Raw genomic sequence first — 21687 nt, 5'->3', positions numbered from 1 at the left:
GTGGATGTCATGCCGTCATACAAACACTTTACAGCGCCAGATTAGGAACTGGTGGTCACACTTCGGTTCCGCATTAACGTATTAGAATATCTACCAATTTTCGCCACCATATGATAATTACAGCTAACAATAGACCTCTGCGAGTGGCTATACTGTAATCTAACCACCCGTTACTACGCAGCCACTCAAGAACTGGTTCACGGTCAACATTTTCTGTAGCTAAAGAAGAAGGGTGTTTATAGTTTAACACTTCCTCACCATTGTTGTCATTAGAGACTCGGAATGGTGTAGGGTACGGGAGGAGAGCACGCGTGACGTTCACAAGGAACCATCCCGGTATTTGCTTTAAACGATTTGCAATTATCAGTGAAAACCGAAACGTGGATGCCCGCACGGAAATCTGAACCGTCGTCCTGTCGAATACGAGTACACACTGTATCCTCACTGCGCCACTTGGCTCGATCGCTCAGTAGCCAACGCTGGATGAAGCGATATTTTTGCCTCTCCGGTTTCCTCGGCATGTAGAGCCGTGTTGATGTTTCCATTTCACGCCCAATACACCGACTACCCACCCCAGCCGTCTTCTGCAGGTGGATCTTGAATTTTTATCTTCGAATTAAAACCATTTAAATATTCCAGAAACTCCTCAAGTTCTTTCGTTCCATGCTGCCACAACACATACATGTCGACCACGTATAGACAGAGAAACATTGGTTTGAACTTGGCAAATACCTTTCAAGCAAAGGACATAGGGGGCCTCAGGAGGCAAACGCGCATTCAACTATAAACAGCGCTGCAATACCAACAATAGGTCACAGTCTGGTCGGAGTCCAGGCAACGAGTACAGGTAACACCACAACGCGTGGCACCCGAAGAAGACGATTGGGCCGGTCGTCGAAACAGTGTGCAGAAAACGGAAAAAAACAGCTCGTCTACAGAGCCGGATCTACGTATTGAGAGATATTTCAATCAAACCAATAGCTGCCACTGCCGCAGATTCTCATCATTCAGAAAATTTGTGCTGTTGAGGACACCACGAACTGAGACAGTGTTATGTGTGCCACAGTTCTCGCCGTTCAGAGGCTACGACATGCGCCGCGGGTTGGAGGTGGACTACGACAGCGCGGGCCGCTACTCGACCGACGCCTTCAGCGAGGAGGCGGAGCGCGTCATAGCGCGTCACGACGCCTCGCGGCCGCTCTTCCTCTACCTGTCGCACCTGGCGCCGCACGCCGGCAACCCGGCGCAGCCGCTGCAGCCGCCGCCGGGGCCGCTGCCGGACCTCCGCCACATTGGCGACCCCGCCAGGAGGGCCTACGCAGGTACTTGCGCCACTCTGCAGTAAAGGCTGCAGCACACGAGTTCTCACAGTTCTTTTTAAGTACCGGTGCACTGATGTTTATGAAAATCTCAACATAGGGGAAAATGGTGAAATCTGATGATAAAATCTGCTAAGTCATTAGGCTGCTTCATATTCCTCTTCTTCAGTGCTCGAAGTTTCGATCTCTCTGCTGAGATCTTCTTCATAATTTCATTGGTGCCCCTGGATGGGTTCAGCCATACAGGTGCACCAATCCAATCTTGAAGAAGATCCCAGCAGAGCGATTGGCACTTGGAGCAGTGAAGAAAGATGAAGAGGAATATGGTTCAAATGGCTCTGAGCACTTATGAGGTCATCAGTCCCCTAGAACTTAGAACTACTTAAACCTAACTAACCTAAGGACATCACACACATCCATGTAGCGGTCGGGCAGTTCCAGACTGTAGCGCCTAGAACCGCTCGGCCACACCGGCCGACTAAGAGGAATATGCCGCATCGTAACGAACCAGAAGATTTTATCATCAAAGGCAAGAGCTTCAAAAGCGTGCAAAGTTATATAATGATGATATCTTCTTGGGTCACCAGATGTGATGAGGCGTCTTTCTATCAGCGTGTTTCGACAGGCTTCCTAGTCATTATCTTCAGGCTAAGTGTCGGTTAGAGGTTCACTTAATTCATTTGTAGCTGCAGGATCAGAGACTCCTCTGCAGAGGGACAAGGAGGTTGGTACCAATCGGTGTCGCCAGAAGAGATGTCGTTACCGGTGATGGAGGGTAGGGTGGAGGGTGTTCTACACCTCGAACCCCGGGTGCTATTTATTACACTAGCTCCCTCTGGTGCTTAACTTTATAGCGTCATTGACGTATTTTTGCTAACGTCAAATCCCAGTTGTGCTCGGCGTTGGATGTGGCATTAATATAAAAATAAGATATGACCACTGTGATGTCAAAGAGGCAAGGACAGTGGGAGGAATAAACCAGGATGTGAAGCCCCCAGAAAAACCCTCTACCCTATCCTCCACAACGGCCGAGAAATCTCTTCTGGAGGCACGTGACTGGCCCACCAGTTGGACCTTCTACAGAACGTATGCTCTCCAGCGGCTGTAAGGCAACCAACAGACCCTAAAGTCGTCGAAATATTCCGACTACTCGAATCACTACTCGGTTGACAGTCTGAGAAGATTTCATCAACTGCATTTTCTAAAGAAGCCTGAATTCTCATGTAGAGAACAATGATGTACGTAAATTCCAACTCGGAGCATAACTAGCATCTCTATACCAGTATAATGGTGTCGGCAGAGATAGTGTCAGCCATGTTGGAGGGTGGGAACAGTTGTGGGCTTCAACCTCTTTGACCCGAGTTTGCAGATCGTCAAGTGGGGAGAACAAAAGGTCCAGCGAAGTTCATGTCGAAACCATACACTTTTCTTACCATAAATTATGGTACAATGATGCTCTAGTTCCGTATCCTGTGGGCAGGCTGGGCGACGAATCCATGTTCCTTAGTAGTAGTGTATCGTCCGGATCGCAACCACAGCGGTAAATAACTCAGAGTGGCTTGGAGCAGAACTTTGTCGCTGACCGGGCATCCGACGGCATCTGGCGCTGATGGTGATGCCTCACTGTCAAATGGCATCTGAGTGAGAAAGCTGACCAGTCCGGCAGTGGCTTACGGCAAAGACAGTGTCATCCAGGGAGCAAAGTCTGGCCTATCCATGATTTCTGGATAGTGTTGCCAGTGATGGGAGTCAGAAAGTGGGCAGTATCAGTTAGGATCTTCGTTAGACACTCATGCCCATCGGTGCTAAATACAGGATCAAATGGCAAGTAGTCTTGTAGAACGATGCTGACTGGTGCTGCTGACTGCAACCAGAAGATGGTGACTGAGACAGTGCTTCTCTGGTCGCCATGATGGTTGCTTACTCAATAGCAGACGTCAACTCGACGCCATTTGCCGAGTGGGTGGTCACTATCTGTACATGCCACAACGCAGCACTTTGTCGTGTAGATGCCCTGGGTGTCATCCTGTCCCTCTTTCGTAACGCTAAAGAGCGTTACTGATTTTGGTAACATCACTGGTTACAGAATGTTAGTCATATGGATTGGTCCTGATACGTGATGTACTGTAGAACACACAGCTTCGAGCAGTCGGCAGCAGTTATGCGGTCAGTTAAGTAATGGACTGTAGACGGTCTGGCTAGCGTTATTCCATCAGTATAAAATAGTATAATAAGGCTTCTACGTAGATCCTATAGTGTTCTCATAGTCATATAGGGAACGTTAGTGTTAAACCCAAATGGTAAGTGAAGGTCATTGAAATTAATTGGAAGGGGAAAGTAACTCCTGAAGTATCACCATGTACTATAAGTAAGCTCAAACGGGAAAGAATGAGCCGGCTGATGTGGCCGAGCGGTTCTAGGTGCTTCAGTCTGGATCTGCGCGACCGCTACGGTCGCAGGTTCGAATCCTGCCTCCGGCATGGATTTGTGTGATGTCCTTAGGTTAGCTAGGATTAAGTAGTTCTAAGTTCTAGGGGACTGATGAGGGGACTGATGACCTCAGATGTACCATAGTGCTCAGAGCCATTTGAACCTTTTTTTTTTTTTGGAGGGGGGGGGGACAGAATGCAGGTCATTGAGAAATTGGTTTATCGTTCTGTTGTTCATCAGTTCGTGCAAGCCATACTACTTCTGTATTGATGAGGGTGTGGAACCATAGAACATAGGAAACTCGCACGGAAATAATAGATATGTCCATACCCATGACGCCACAAAAATGGCGTACACAAACCGTCATAGAAATCAAATATGTGTGGAGTACGTGCGATAACTATAACTACATTTGTCATCATGTCATCGCAATCGTCTGCTTGTTGAACTCATAAATCATCATCTATGAACCACATATACAGCTCGAGATACGCTACAGCTCAGTGTACCACCATGATCCAAATTTTTGAAAAACTGATATACGAGCGTCGTTCAACGAATAATACACCACAGTTTTTTCACAGAATGCGTTTATTCTCATTAGTTAAAATTCGGTGGCAATATCTATCAACATTTCATTTACATGTACTTTTCTTGTACTTACTCTCCGTTGCGTCTTTAGTCTCATGCTAGCGTTGCGTAAGAACGTGTATTCCTTGTTTCTTGAAAGCCCTTGTTCTGCGCTCGTAGCCACGTTTTCACTGCATGAGTTACGTTGTCAACATGTTCAAAATGTATCCCACGTAGAAAGTCACTGAGTGGCCCAAACAGGTGGAAGTTCGGGAGCTGCAAATCCGGGAAATTGAGTGTATGAGATTCTGCTGTCGAACCTAATTTGGAGCTCAGTTTCTCCACTTCCTGTCGTTTCAGCTCTCTTAACCCAACGCCCAAAAGTACCACTAACAACTGCATCATTGCCATACACAGCACACAAGCGTTTATGGACGCTCAGCACCGTTTCTTCTTCCGCAATGAAGAATTCAATTTCAGTGCGTTGCTTGTAACTAATGTCTCGCGTGGACGTACTTTTGGTGGTTCGCTAGGACTCTGCCATCTATAGGAACCTGCAACACGCGCAGAAGAAGTTGAAGCACCTAAATTGACGTTTTCCTGTATGTACATTTTTTTCTGAAAGCAAGTTGGTTTCATTAAGGATTCCAACACGCCATATTATTCCCATATCTTTGGGCTGCAAAACAGTATTTTTCAACATAATCACCGTTTTGTCGACGGCCTTTCCCCACCTTACTAGGAGAGTTCGTGTGCCCGCATGGTACCACTCCGTTGGTCGACGTAGGAGTCAACATCTTGCAGCACAAATAATCTCCGCATATCCATGTACTACTTCCCGCGGAGTGCATATTTCACTGGAGTAAACAGATGGAATTCGGAAGGTGGGATACCCTGTCTGGAGGATGGATGAGGGAGAGTTTATCTTTGCATCGCGAGGGAGGACATCAAACAGAGCAACACCTTCAGAATACAAAAAGGCCGTCGCCGTGACTTCACCGGCTGGGTGTGCGGCTTTGAAGTTTTTTTTCAGAGGAAAGGTGGTATGGCGCCAATCCGTGGATTGAAATTTTGTTTCCCGTTCGAAGTGATAAACCCATGTTTCATCGCCTGTCAGTATGTCTGACAAAAAATTTTCTCGGGAATACGCAAGTAATTCCACACAGATGGTCCGTCGTTTCTCTTTATGATCTTCTGTTAGGCAGCGGGGAACCCAGCTGGCACACACTTTTGAGTACTCCAAAAGTGTTGGAGGAGTGTGTCAACAGTACCAACAGATATTTCTGGTTGTACAGCGAGGAGTTTGAGGGTGATCTGGCGGTCACCTAAGAATGAGAGTGTCAGCATGTTCCAACATCGCAGGAGTCACATACGTGTACAGCCGGTCAGCGCGCGTGAGGTACACAGGTCTGCCCGAACCTGTTGCGATGATGAGAGACGCCTCGGCCAACAACTCAACACTCTTTTGTTTACTGCCAGCTCTCCGTAGACATTCTGCAGCCGCCTACGAATATCGGCGATGCTGTGGTGTAGAGACGGCACAGCGGATGCTCATCCGCACCCTACACCCGTACGGCCAATCTGTTTCCGTACATCAGAGCAAACCGATAGACTGATTCTCAAAACGGAGAATATTCCAACAGATCCAGACAGCCTACTAGACCTGCTCATGCAGGTGTGCCCCCGCAGGGAGGAACAATTCGATATGGACAAGCTTTACAAGGATCACGTAAGGGCTCATGGGAGAACATACTTCGATTACAGTCAAACTGGCAGCAAATGCTACGCCACAGTTAAACACCCAAACTGCTAATAGCACAGATTAATGCTATGCGGAGTATACTTGTAAATTCGGAGCTCCCACGTGTCCTACGTGAACTAAAAAGTGACATTCTGTGCATACAGGAACCCTATACTAGACAAGGGCATATCCCCAACTTTCCTCCAAGTGCGGTGACAGTTGCGGAGGGGACAGGCTGCATGGCATTTGTCATAATCCTAAACAAAGAAATACATCCAGTCAAAATTATTGAACTCTGTTCCGAGCACCTAGTTACAGTTGAAGTCACACACAAGGGGGATGCTTGGATCATCGCGTCGCTGTGCGCCCAATTCTGTCATTGCATCAAACCATACGCAGACCTTATCAGAGATGTTGCGGAATACGCTGGCAACAAAAAACTTCTCATCTGTGCAGACATAAATGCCAGATCAACCCTGTGGCATTCAGGCAGAACTGATAACAGAGGTAGAATACTGAATGACATCATCCAAGAAAACAGACTACACGTACTCAACAAGGAAGGACAACACCCGACTCACATCGGACACAACGGTCATTCATCGAACATAGACATCACCCTCGTTAATAATGCAGCCATCAACCACGTACGAGACTGGACCGTACATGACCAGATCACTGCTAGCGACCACAACATCATCACACTAACCTTAAGTGGCACACCAAACGTCAACACAGAAACACTACCAAAAAGACTAATATTTGACAAAACAGACTGGGACAGGGTCAGACAAAAAATACATGGGCACATACCGCAAGACATCACCGGCAGTGTTGATTACAGAGCACACATGCTGACAGATATCATCACACACACACAGAACACCTGCTACCACACAAAGAATGACAAAACACTAAAATATTCCTTGGACTACACAATTAACACGACTCAAATAAGACTCAAAACGTAAACTTTACCAACGAGCAATTTCAGATAGAGAAAGACAATTACGACTACACGACTCCCGGCTTCCCAAGGATAAATATAAACTTGAGCTGAATAAGACCAGGAAAGACCATTGGAACAGCCATGTAGCAGCACAAACACAACTAAACATTTGGGGGGAACCATACAAAATCGTGACAGAGAAAATTAAGAGCCCACTGGTTCTGGGAACGCAGTGACAAGAGGATGGTGAGATGACTAAGGGCTGGAGACGCGCAGCGGAGTTCCTGCTGAGCAAACTCCTGCCCGACGACATCGCAGACACAGACACACTACAACATGCAGCACTGAGACGCGAAGTAGACACAGTATACACCACACCAACCGTCACCTGTCCATTTGCGCAGGAAGAAGTGGCGACAGTGATCTCAGAACTCAAAAACAAAAAGGCGCCTGGACCGGATGGTATCCACTCTGAGGTACTGAAACAAATTGCACCACAGATCACCCCGTCTCTCACAACGTTGTTAAACGATGCATTAAGGCTGGGCCGTGTGCCTGCAGTGTGGAAGACCTCGAAGGCGGTTATCATCAAAAAGGCTCCAGACAAAGACCCATCAGCCCCAAGTCATACAGACCAATTTTCCTTATCAATACACTCGGTAAAGTACAAGAAAATCTACTCTGCAAAAGACTACAAGCACACCGAACACTACGGGGACTGACACCACACCAATACGGCTTCAGGGAAGGAAAATCTATAGACGACGCAATTAACAGAGCACTCCAAATAGTACACGACACACCCTCCAAATACACACTTGCAATTATGATAGACATCTCAGGTGCCTTCGACAACATCTGGTGGCCGGCCTTGTTCAAGAGGCTCAGACACCTGCAGGCAGCGGAGTCTCTGTATAATAGTTTCATGGACTACTGCAGAGACAGAACGGTCGTTTGGCAAATGGACAACCAGAAAGTGATTAAACGAATTACAAAAGGCTGTCCACAAGGGTCGATCTGCGGCTCCATCTTCTGGGACATAGTTATAGAACCGCTCCTACAGTTACTAGAGGAGCACATCTTGACAGATGGAGCTGTCGCTTATGCTGATGATCTACTCGTCGTAGTTTCAGCAAATAACCGTGCCCAGCTAGAAGAAAGAGCCAATGGAACACTTAGGACAATAACCCAATGGTTCACAGATAATAAAATAAAGATAGCAGGAAAAAAAAAACAACTTATACATTGCTAAAGGGTATCCTGCGCAGGAATCCAATAGTCAAAATCGGAGGCACAAACATAAAAAGACTAGCAGTCACACGCTATCTAGCAGTATACATTGATGAACGATTGAACTTCCACGAACACATGCGAATATGCACAAACAAAGCAGAAAAGATACTACACAAACTAGCTAGGCTAAATTCGGAACAATTCAGACTAACCCTGTCAGTGACACGAACATACCATTGCGCTCTCTTCGAGTCAGTACTATGCTTTGCTGCCAGTACGTGGGCCCACAGGTTAACTCTCTCAACCAACAGAACCATTGTACGTCGAGGCCAAAGAAGTGTTCTACTTCGACTAACAGGGGCATTCAACACAACATCAAATGACGCACTATGTGTCGTCATGGGAATTTTCCCCATAGATATCACCATCAGGTACCGCGCAGCAATGTACTGGCTTAGGATAGGGAGAATAGACCAGGTTCGGCAGATCACTGGTGTACCGATTGAGACAACACGCCAACTCAGAGCATGGCGAGTGGATACCTGGCAGAGCGAGTGGGCTAACAGCGATAAGGGCCGCCGTGTATACAACTTCTTCCCTGACATCCGGGAAAGACTAAAACTAAAACATATTGATCCCAGCCGCGGTATGGTACATTTCATCACAGGACATGGCCCTTATCCCACGCACCTGTACCGCGTGAGTCTGCAGCAGACTAATAGATGCACATGCGGGGAAGAAGATTCCCCTGAACATACTGTCTCCTTCTGCGGACAACGCACGAACATAAGACACACAGTACACATAAACCGCCTGAACACACAGAACGAACTACATGCCATAATACGCGACCCGGAAAGGTGGACTGAACTCAACAAACTAACAGACGAAATTTCGAAGATCCAACAAATAGAATACTTGCGCAACAGACCCTACCGAAGGCAAGTCGGTCCAAACAGACGTCACGATGCCCATGGGGACACAGATATGATTAGCACCACGAGTGATGAAGAAGAAACAGATACAGACCAGGGCACCAACACAGATATTGAAGCATCCAGCGCGGATGATCCCTAGTGTCAACCAAGTCAAATTCAAAGAACAGAGTGGAACAACCGACAAGAGGTGCACAAGTCACACACAATCCTAAAAACAGATGGCACCTTATATATAAATAGTTAACAGCATCTCCATGTCCAATAAGAGCTTAAAGCTAGGTACCTCTTCAAGGGACCTACGCCTTCCGTTAAGAGGCAGCGCACAGTCTGTATGGAAGGATCTTAACTGTGGTCCCTCTCTTTTGAGCCCAACCCGACGGATACCTATGGTAGATCGGGGAAAACCACGCTCAGGCTGTGTTGCTGGCGGGGCCGGAAGGTGCTAACTGCCACACCACGTATCATTGTAAGTCTAATTGGCTCAGTGTGAACTGTTTGTACAACCAACCTACACAGACTATACCTCAACATCCACTATACTAAGAACTTCTCATCTGAAGCTTAAAGTTGGGCACCTCTTCAAGGGACCTACGACCCCCTGGTAGGAGGCGGCGCACGTCCTGGATGGAAGGATCTTAATTGTGGCTCCTCTCTTTTGAGCCCAACCCGACGGATACCTATGGTAGATCGGGGAAAACCACCGTTCAGGTCGTGTTGTCGGCGGGGCCGGGAGGTGCTTGGGCCTGATGTACTCTACTAGGAGCCTTGTAGGCTCAACACAAACCGTTAGCGTCATTACCTTCTTACTTTTACTACGAGTACCCTTTCATTAGCAACTTTGAGCCAATCACAAAATCAGTTACCTCTCTATTGTATATCGTAAATAGTTTAGCAGGCTGGACATGGTGGTCTTAGTCTTAGTTTCTAGCTTTAACGTACCCAAATCTCTTCTAGTTAAGGTAGTTTTTAGGATGGTAGATGTTAAAGGCATGGTGAGCAACGGCCAGCGTCTTGAGGGTCATCCCAAGACCCGGGCCGCCGCCCACAACAAGGTGACGGGCAATATTACACCCATAACTTCTCCATTCAGTTCTCTTCCTTCCTTCTTTTTAAATATTTAATTTAGTTTTGTTTATTAATATATTACTTGATTTTGTATTAGTTATAAGTTTTTATAATGCTGCACAAAAAGAAGATATCAAATGGATCTAAACAGAGCCCGCCTCCACGTGGCGGGAGATGGGCAACGGTGTGAGTGGGGACGGGAGCCGGTGTGGTGTTACTTTCAGTCACTGCGGACCCCGGACCCAGTCACAGAGGCTAAGTGGCAATATACGACCCACCATAAGAAATTAGACGGTGGGTCATAAAATATAAGCAGCTAGTAAAAAAAAAAAAAATTGTGTACCATAGTGCTCAGAGCCATTTGAACCTTTTTTTTTGGGAGGGGGGGAGGGGGACAGAATGCAGGTCATTGAGAAATTGGTTTATCGTTCTGTTGTTCATCAGCTCGTGCAAGCCATACTATTCCTGTATTGATGAGGGTGTGGAACCATAGAACATAGGAAACTCGCACGGAAATAATAGATATGTCCATACCCATGACGCCACAAAAATGGCGTACACAAACCGTCATAGAAATCAAATATGTGTGGAGTACGTGCGATAACTATAACTACATTTGTCATCATGTCATCGCAATCGTCTGCTTGTTGAACTCATAAATCATCATCTATGAACCACATATACAGCTCGAGATACGCTACAGCTCAGTGTACCACCATGATCCAAATTTTTGAAAAACTGATATACGAGCGTCGTTCAACGAATAATACACCACAGTTTTTTCACAGAATGCGTTTATTCTCATTAGTTAAAATTCGGTGGCAATATCTATCAACATTTCATTTACATGTACTTTTCTTGTACTTACTCTCCGTTGCGTCTTTAGTCTCATGCTAGCGTTGCGTAAGAACATGTATTCCCTGTTTCTTGAAAGCCCTTGTTCTGCGCTCGTAGCCACGTTTTCACTGCATGAGTTACGTTGTCAACATGTTCAAAATGTATCCCACGTAGAAAGTCACTGAGTGGCCCAAACAGGTGGAAGTTCGGGAGCTGCAAATCCGGGAAATTGAGTGTATGAGATTCTGCTGTCGAACCTAATTTGGAGCTCAGTTTCTCCACTTCCTGTCGTTTCAGCTCTCTTAACCCAACGCCCAAAAGTACCACTAACAACTGCATCATTGCCATACACAGCACACAAGCGTTTATGGACGCTCAGCACCGTTTCTTCTTCCGCAATGAAGAATTCAATTTCAGTGCGTTGCTTGTAACTAATGTCTCGCGTGGACGTACTTTTGGTGGTTCGCTAGGACTCTGCCATCTATAGGAACCTGCAACACGCGCAGAAGAAGTTGAAGCACCTAAATTGACGTTTTCCTGTATGTACATTTTTTTCTGAAAGCAAGTTGGTTTCATTAAGGATTCCAACACGCCATATTATTCCCATATCTTTGGGCTGCAAAACAGTATTTTTCAACATAATCACCGTTTTGTCGACGGCCTTTCCCCACCTTACTAGGAGAGTTCGTGTGCCCGCATGGTACCACTCCGTTGGTCGACGTAGGAGTCAACATCTTGCAGCACAAATAATCTCCGCATATCCATGTACTACTTCCCGCGGAGTGCCTATTTCACTGGAGTAAACAGATGGAATTCGGAAGGTGGGATACCCTGTCTGGAGGATGGATGAGGGAGAGTTTATCTTTGCATCGCGAGGGAGGGCATCAAACAGAGCAACACCTTCAGAATACAAAAAGGCCGTCGCCGTGACTTCACCGGCTGGGTGTGCGGCTTTGAAGTTTTTTTTCAGAGGAAAGGTGGTATGGCGCCAATCCGTGGATTGAAATTTTGTTTCCCGTTCGAAGGGATAAACCCATGTTTCATCGCCTGTCAGTATGTCTGACAAAAAATTTTATCGGGAATACGCAAGTAATTCCACACAGATGGTCCGTCGTTTCTCTTTATGATCCTCTGTTAGGCAGCGGGGAACCCAGCTGGCACACACTTTTGATTACTCCAAATGTGTTGGAGGAGTGTGTCAGCAGTTCCAACAGATATTTCTGGTTGTACAGCGAGGAGTTTGAGGGTGATCTGGCGGTCACCTAGGAATGAGAGTGTCAGCATGTTCCAACATCGCAGGAGTCACATACGTGTACAGCCGGTCAGCGCGCGTGAGGTACACAGGTCTGCCCGAACCTGTTGCGATGATGAGAGACGCCTCGGCCAACAACTCAACACTCTTTTGTTTACTGCCAGCTCTCCGTAGACATTCTGCAGCCGCCTACGAATATCGGCGATGCTGTGGTTTTCCACCGAAAGAAACTCAATGAAAGCTCCCTGTCTGGAATGCACCTTCGTTAGGGACACCATTTTGAAGGTTACGTATAGCGCCGCTACCTATCGAAACTTTATGAAACTCTAGGGGCCGAACTGGAGACATTCCACGATGTCCCGTAGCAAATTTGGCGGATTTTCGACCGAAATTGGTCGAAACAAATGTGTTGCATTATTAACTGAACGCTCCTCGTATTTACTGAACCATTATTTCAACGAGGTAACACTACACCGCTTATTCCCCGTTCTACACTGACGTAGCTAGCTAGAGTAGGTGTTTGACTGGCGAACAAATCCTTGAGATCGCTAATCCGCTAAAACAATAGGTTACGTGGTCCTACGAGACTGGCACATCCCTCCTGGTTATCCCTATGATGTACACTAATGGCCATTAAAACTGCTACACCAAGAAGAAATGCAGATGATAAACGGGTATACCTTGGACAAATATGTCATACTAAAACTGACATGTGATTACATTTTCGCACAATTTGGGTGCATAGATCCTGAGAAATCAGTACCCAGAACAACCACCTCTGTCCGTAATAACGGCCTTGAGACGCCTGGGCATTGACTCAAACAGAGCTTGGATGGCGTGTACAGGTACAGCTGCCCATGCAGCTTCAGCACGATACCACAGTTCATCACGAGTAGTGACTGGTGTATTGTCACGAGCCAGTTGCTTGGCCACCATTGACCAGAGGTTTTCAATTGGTGAGAGATCTGGAGAATGTGATGGCCAGGGCAGCAGTCGAACATTTTCTGCATCCAGAGAGGATGCGGTCGTGCATTATCCTGCTGAAATGTAGGGTTTCGCAGGGATCGAATGAAGGGTAGAGCCACGGGTCGTAACACATCTGAAATGTAACGTCCACTGTTCAAAGTGCCGTCAATGCGAACAAGAGGTGACCGAGACGTGTAACCAATGGCACCCCATACCATCACGCCAGGTGCTACGCCGTGGTGTATGGCGGTGACGAAATCACGCTTCCAACGTTCACCGCGATGTCGCCAAACACGGATGTGACCACCATGATGCTGTAAACATAACCCGGATTCATCCGAAAAAATGACGTTTTGCCATTCGTGCACCCAGGTTCGTCGTCGAGTACACCATCGCAGGCCCTCCTGTCTGTGATGCAGCGTCAAGGGTTACCGCATCCATGGTCTCCGAGCTGACTGTCCATACTGCTGCAAACGTCGTCGAACTGTTCGTGCAGATTGTTGTTGTCTCGCAAACGTCCCCATCTGCTGACTCAGGGATCGAGACCTGGCTGCACGATCCGTTACAGCGATGCGGACAAGATGCCTGTCATCTCGACAGCTAGTGGATCCGTTAGAGCGATACGAATAAGATGCCTGTCATCTCGACTGCTAGTGATACGAGGCCTTTGGGATCCAGCACGGCGTTCCGTATTACCCTCCTGAACCCACCGATTCCATATTCTGCTAACAGTCATTGGATCTCGAACAACGCGAGCAGCAATGTCGTGATATGCTGAACAGCAATCGCGATAGGCCACAATCCGACCTTTATCAAAGTCGGAAACGTGATGGTGTGTATTTCTCATCCTTACACGAGACATCCCCAACCACGTTTCACCAGGAAACGCCGGTCAACTGCTGTTTGTGTATGAGAAATCGGTTGGAAACTTTCCTCATGTCAGCACTTTGTAGGTGTCGCCACGGGCGCCAATCCTGTGTGAATGAAAAGCTAATCATTTTCATATCACTGCATCTTCTTCCTGTCGGTTAAAATTCGCGTCTGTAGCACGTCATCTTCGTGGTGTAGCAATTTTAATGGCCAGCAGTGTAGCATGGAGTTACGTACGTGTAATTGTCATGCAAGCTCAGTTCCCCCCGAGGCGCATCTGGGTTACGGCCGTGGCCGCCCTCGATCCTTTATAGCACGAAATGAGCTCCAATGTACTCATGAACCATTAATATCATCACAAACATAACGGGTATCGTGCCGTTTATTTGGATAAACTGATAGTTATCTACAAATTCTATCATCCTGTCACATTGGACAATATGATAACCATTTTATTTTAAGTTGCGGTAAAGCTCTTCGCGTTTACTAGGTTCATACAAGTTGTCTCGGTTGCATTACTAGCCTACAGCTTCATTTGGCTCATTTAGTTTTATCTATATTTCATTTTAAATATGGACTACGGCTTTTAGTGCACTTTTTGTTTACAACTTAAATGGGAATGGTGGGAGGTGGCTCTAAGGTAGTTACATTTCGGCAATGACTTGTTAAAGAGATTCTTTGGGAGTAGGCCTACTCTTCAAGACCAACTCCGTAATACTGCTTTTCAGCATCCATTTATTCTTTACACCATTGTTAAGGATTTCTTGTAAAAGAATTTTTACTTATTATTTGTACCGATCACGTGAGGATGCGTTTTCTAACGACGCGAAACCGGTCGTGATTTTTTAATAAAAAGTATTATACATGCTGTGCGGATTGTTTCTTTCAAAATATGATAGTCAGTATCCATTTGAATGTTACATGTGTATGCTTGAGATTCAATTCTTGGAATATGATGAATATACGATAGGAATTATCTTACAGTATAGAAAAATGGTGGTACAGTATACGCGCACAGTAAGTAAACCTTCGTTATCTAGTCACCTGCATGGTGTCACAATTTTAATGAGTGGCAGTGTAATTAGGCACTGTGATGCAAATATGAAATCTGATCTTAAATACTTTGCTCTGCACAATACTTTTCCTACCTTACTGACGAACGTTTAATTAAACACCTGAGGTGTGTTGTAAAGTCGACAAAGATTTTAATTTGTTGTTAAATTTGTGTTTGAAATTTGCATAACTAGTGATAAACACAAATAAGTTAGTTACAATCCACTACCATTCCACTGTTTTCTCTGTTCTGTTTTATTTCACTTCCTTATTCGTTTCTCAATATAGAAGATACATTCACTTTAATTTCAGCTGTACGATTACCTAATGCACGTCATTTTATCAGATTAATCTACCCCATTCGATTTCAATCAAAAACTCCATTCACGAATCAATCACGACGTAATTAGAGGTAATGTAATTTCTGCAGCCGGATAGGAGAATTTATTCACTTTTTCTTGAGTTAATTGCTTGTTCGCCGTGTAATGGGTAATTTTATCGAGGTCAGTCCAATATTGTGACATATAAATATTACGTATGTTCACCTTGACGTCTTATGACTGTAATCGAATATTCTTTATTCTCCATGATTTCGTTTGATACATCCAGTGGGATGTATGGCTTTGTACGTTTACTCCATCAGCATTCCGGCATCCTCAGAGCTGACAGGAAGCGGTGGCGCAGGAACCACTGGGTCCTTAGTCTTCTTAGAGAGCTTCCGATTCTCTCTCTTCTCTTTGGGAGGAACAGAGGAAGAGCACGAAGCCCTTCGACCAACAGCTGGTGGCTTCATCAGCCACTGGCTAGTGTCTTGTGAGACACTGGTAAAGTCCTTGGAAGGGATTCCCCCAAGGGACCCCTTCCGAATGAGTGAGGCCAGAGGAGGCTGTTGCTTCTCCGGCTTAGTAGCCGGAGAGGACTGTCGCTTCTCCAGCTGAGAGGTGGGGACTGACGTCCCCGGTTGATCGGGGCGCATTGCTCCAAAACTGGGTGTTCTCGGGAGTAGTGCAAAAGAGAGTGGCCCTTCCCAGTGATTGCTCTGTGGTCCAACTGGGAAGGGAGTCTTTGCAGGAACTAGTGGCAGCAGTGTTACAGTAGCATAACTCCTCAACATAGGTGTGGGGTTGAGTCATTCTAGCTTCTTCTTTGCATCTTGGTAACTTAAACGGTCCAGGGTCTTAATTTCTTGTATCTTCCGCTCTCGTTGGTAGACTGCACAATCTGGTGAGCAGGGGGAATGATGCTCCCCAAAGTTAATGCAGGTGGGAGGCGGAGCACATGGAGCATTGGGATGCAAAGGTTGTCCACAGTCTCGACACTTGGGGCTGGCAGTGCATCTGGAGGACATGTGTCTGAACTTTCAGCACTGGAAGCATCGCATAGGGGGCGGGACATAGGGCTTTACATCGCACCAGTAGGTCATGACTTGACCTTCTCAGGTAAGCAGTCACCCTCAAAGACCAGGATGAAGATACAGGTAGGGGCCCTATTATTCATGGGCCCCCTAAAGACACGACGGACAAAGTGCACACCTTGTCGTGCCAGGTTCCCCCGTAGCTCGTCATCAGACTGTAGCAGAAGATCTTCATGAAAGATAATCCCCTAGACCAAATTTAAGAACTTACGGGGAGTGACGTTAACGGGGATGTCACCGAGCTTCTCACAGGCGAGTAATGCCTGTGACTGTGCAGATGAAGCTGCTTGTATCAGCTCCTCAATTTGGAAAGAGACGCCACTTCCCCAAATTTATCTTCGAGATTGTTCACAAAGAAGAGAGGCTTAGTCCGCAAAAACGAATCCCTATCAGTTCTGCTGCACACAAGGTATCGTGGTGAGTACGGCTCCTGTCTGTCTGCAGCCATACGTCCCTCCCATGGCGTGGCTAGGGAAGGGAGCGAGTTGAGGTTATATGTCACAGCATTTAATTGCACCTTACCACGCTTAGAGACGTTGGTGGTCGTGCGACCACCGGATTAAGATTTCACCCGCTTCATTGCGGGGCATCCGCCCCGATGCCACCCACTCCGACCAGGGGCTCTCCACGGGCGCCACCCAGCCACTGCAAAGGCCACCTGGCAGGATGGCCGTTGCCGGGAGTCCCGATGCCCCAGAGCGACGGGCATCGACTCCTTGGCTTACGTGGGGAGGTGGCAGCTCAGGCATTGGCAGTACAATCCCTGTCAGGGGGCTACAACCTAGAGGGTACACGACGACACCACCACCACAACGGGCTGGCTACCGTGCTGGATTTTGGGTGCCATGGGCAGTCCATAGTAATCGTGGGTGCAGATGGTGATGCACTAATGGTGTAACTTACGCAACCCATCAGGTGTGTATGCTCAAAATAAGGGATGGAGAGTGCAGTTACGACGCCAAGGCGATAAAGTGTACCAAGGTCTTAGGGCACAGAGGACTGATGGAGCACCACGTAAGGTGTCATTTCCCAAAAGCCTCGTAATTCTGTTGAATTTGGAAAAATGGAGGTCAAACCCCAATGGGGACCATCTCATTAAAGGCGGAAACATTTGAGACTCCTTTTAGTCACCTCTTACGACAGGCAGGAGTACCACGGCCCTATTCTTACCCCCGAACCCGCTCCACACTTGCACCAAGGTTCCACTCAGCACTTGTACCAAAATTCCACCGACGCTGACAGCAGAGTCTGTGGAACCAAACAAACGGATCCCAGACAACCCATAATGGGTGGACGACCCAAAAACCCACGTCGTTTAATCAAACGACTGACTAACTAAGAGGCAGTACGCCGAGAACGCTTAAATAACTTGTCAGTGAAAATCACATAACTACACACAGCTGCTCGAGGATTAGACGATGCTCACGGCTGTGACTGTGCAATAACGAGGACGAATCACGAGTCGGCGCACACAGCCAACCCATAAGCAATCGCCGGCCAAATACACGTCTTCTAACAAGACGACCGACCGACGGTCTACCAAACCATGTGTGTCGGCATTCATCGGGCAAGTGATAGCTATCCGCATCTTCCGGACCCTACATGCCCTTTGGTGCTACGTCGCGACTGCACCAACCGACCAACTGCTACACATCAGCATGGAAACAGCACTACAATAACTGGGCAGTCGACATCACAAGCTACACACAAAATCACAAACACTTGGACGAAGAACGCGATTAATGGTAGAAACAGTGACTATGCAGTGAAGAGGACGAACCAAGAGTTTAGACACACACATCGCCAACATATGAACGATCGACGAGGAATCAGGTCGTCTAGTAAGACGACCAACCGGCAGTCAACCAAGACCGTCCCTATTGAAACCATGTGTGCCGGCAACGGTCGGGCTCGTCATGGTTATCCGAACCTCACTGGCACTCCAACCCGACCAACTCATGCCGCGTCCCAAACGTCCGACTGCCAGTTCCGAACTCTACTGCTGGCGTGTTGCAACTCACTGCCAGATACGAACTGCCTCTCAACACACGACAACCGGGAAGTAATAGGAGTCCAACAGAGATAATACGGCGGGGCATATATCGATAAGCGCTGCTGCTGCCTCTCACGGGCAGGCAAGGCAGCAACTCAGTAACACCAGTAATTGAATTAACAAAACGAGCTGGAAGTACAGTAAAAACAGACTGTAAAAAGGAGAGAGATGGCACGAACAAGAGCCACGCACGGCTTAAAACGATGAACTATACGCTGGTCACAGTAGAGGATGTTTTGTTAACATATCATTCAGAAAACGAATCGCTGTTGGTTGGAAAATCAGGACTAATGATGCAATCTATACAAGTATAGAAAAATATCAGAATTAGTGGCAAATTAAATTTTCTGGGTACCTCTACAGAATGAACGAGAACTGGCTAACGAAATAAATATCCTGGTATTTCTGGAAAAGAAATCGGCAGCAGCATGGGCAGAAGAAATGGTACGGTTGGGGGTGAGCATTGTTGAGATAAGAAAATAACAACAAAGAAACAGTAGCAAAGATACATACATAACAGAAGGAAACACTTTTAAGAATTAAGTTCTAAATTTAGAAGGCTTTTAAGGCATAAGAAATAAAAAATTGGGAATAACGTGGACAGAAGGAAAGCAAAGGCATTGTGAGCAGAAGATGAAACTCTACTCGAAAGACAGAAAGAACTAAGTAACAGGAGACACTGAAGTTGTAAGATTATCCTAGATGGTCAATATGGTGACTAAATCTGTGTGGCATAACATAATAAGTGTTGTGTAGCTATACATTGTAGTATACAAAAAGCGCATTAACATAGAAATACCTATATAATGTATAGCACACGGAATTGGTCTTCAAATGGTTCTCATCGCTCTTCCAGTACCACAACATATATATAACAGGTTCAATAATTTGAACCAATTACATATAAAGATAATAGGAACGAATAATTCAATTCGTATTATGTTCGAGTGTAATGACTTTTCTGGAGACTCTACTCTGTAGGAATCAGCACGGCTTTCGAAAAAGACGGTCGTGTGAAACCCAGCTCGTGCTATTCGTCCACGAGACTCAGAGGACCATAGACACGGGTTCACAGGTAGATGCCGTGTTTCTTGACTTCCGCAAGGCGTTCGATACAGTCCCCCACAGTCGTTTAATGAACAAACTAAGAGCATATGGACTATCAGACCAATTGTGTGATTGGATTGAAGAGTTCCTAGATAACAGAACGCAGCATGTCATTCTCAATGGAGAGAAGTCTTCCGAAGTACCGCAGGGTAGTGTCATAGGACTGTTGCTATTCACAATATACATAAATGACCTTGTGGATGACATCGGAAGTTCACTAAGGCTTTTTGCAGATGATGCTGTGGTGTATCGAGAGGTTGTAACAATGGAAAATTGTACTGAAACGCAGGAGGATCTGCAGCGAATTGACGCATGGTGAAGGGAATGGCCATTGAATCTCAATGTAGACAAGTGTAATGTGCTGCGAATACATAGAAAGATAGATCCCTTACCATTTAGCTACAAAATAGCAGGTCAGCAACTGGAAGCAGTTAATTCCATAAATTATCTGGGAGTACGCATTAGGAGTGATTTAAAATGGATTGATCATATAAAGTTGATCGTCGGTAAAGCAGATGCCAGACTGAGATTCACTGGAAGAATCCTAAGGAAATGCAATCCGAAAACAAAGGAAGTAGGTTACAGTACGCTTGTTCGCCCACTGCTTGAATACTGCTCAGCAGTGTGGGATCCGTACCAGATAGGGTTGATAGAAGAGATAGAGAAGATCCAACGGAGAGCAGCGCGCTTCGTTACAGGATCATTTAGTAATCGCGAAAGCGTTACGGAGATGACAGATAAACTCCAGTGGAAGGCTCTGCAGGAGAGACGCTCAGTAGCTCGGTACCTTGTGGATGACATCGGAAGTTCACTAAGGCTTTTTGCAGATGATGCTGTGTATCGAGAGGTTGTAACAATGGAAAATTGTTAAAGTTTCGAGAACATACCTTCACCGAAGAGTCAAGCAGTATATTGCTCCCTCCTACGTATATCTCGCGAAGAGACCATGGGGATAAAATCAGAGAGATTAGAGCCCACACAGAAGCATACCGGTAATCCTTCTATCCACGAACAATACGAGACTGGAATAAAAGGGAGAACCGATAGAGGTGCTCAGCGTACCCTCCGCCACAAACCGTCAGGTGGCTTGCGGAGTATGGATGTAGATGTAGATTATCCTATAATCGAAACTGAAAGCAGTCTATACGTTGACCTGTTGTAAAAGGCACACAAAAAAAGAAAAAATAGCACGACAGGACATACCAATGGCTATGACAACACTGTCTTGTTATTAAACTGTAGAGATTGGCACCAAGAGGAGTGTTAACTTCATCGTTCCTAAACCTTCCCACTTCTGCCAGCTGAAGACACAAACCACTGGAAATGTGTGCTGGTTGTATGAGGCTGTTCAGAAAGTAACCTCCGTTAGGCAAAGAATAAAATACTAGTATAATTAAAGCAAATGAATATACACTGGATGTTCGGAAATTCCCTTTACAAGCTACTACGATGTGACGAGTGGAGTGAGTACAAAATACTTTGGACTGGAACCAATGTCGCGAAACGAACGTTTTCTGTTCTACGACGGTTTCAGTTCAGATATTTAACTCATCCACTTCTGTTTGAGGAATATAATTAGGTAATTAGGCGTGACGCAGTACAATTGTTAGGTAACAGTCCGACAGGAAACGTAACGAAACATGGATTTATCATTTAACCACAGAAACCACAATACTCTGCATACAGATCATAATCTTTAGGTATGCTTCAGTGATAAATGGATGTTTCGCTATGTTTCCTTTCGGACTGTTACTTAATTATGGTACTGCGTCACGTCTAATTTAGTTCGTCAATCAGAAGTTGATGAGTTAAGTATCTTAACTGAAACTGTCGCAGAACTGAAATGGTTTCTTTCTGGATAAGGGTTCCTATTCAAAATATTATGTACTC

The 21687-nt window shown here is 46.1% G+C and overlaps 1 protein-coding gene across 1 annotated transcript in view; it reads left to right on the top strand.

Annotated features, from left to right (window-relative positions):
• LOC124605902 (arylsulfatase B-like) overlaps positions 1-21687 on the top strand; it is a 386202-nt gene that overhangs the window by 153259 nt on the left and 211256 nt on the right. The window contains exon 4 of the mRNA XM_047137849.1: positions 1067-1322. Coding sequence (XP_046993805.1) covers positions 1067-1322 — 256 coding nt within the window. The remainder of the gene's footprint in view (positions 1-1066; positions 1323-21687) is intronic.

This window comes from Schistocerca americana, chromosome 3 (assembly GCF_021461395.2).
Source record: "Schistocerca americana isolate TAMUIC-IGC-003095 chromosome 3, iqSchAmer2.1, whole genome shotgun sequence".
NCBI lineage: Eukaryota > Metazoa > Arthropoda > Insecta > Orthoptera > Acrididae > Schistocerca > Schistocerca americana.
This window is presented reverse-complemented; position numbering and strand designations above follow the sequence as displayed.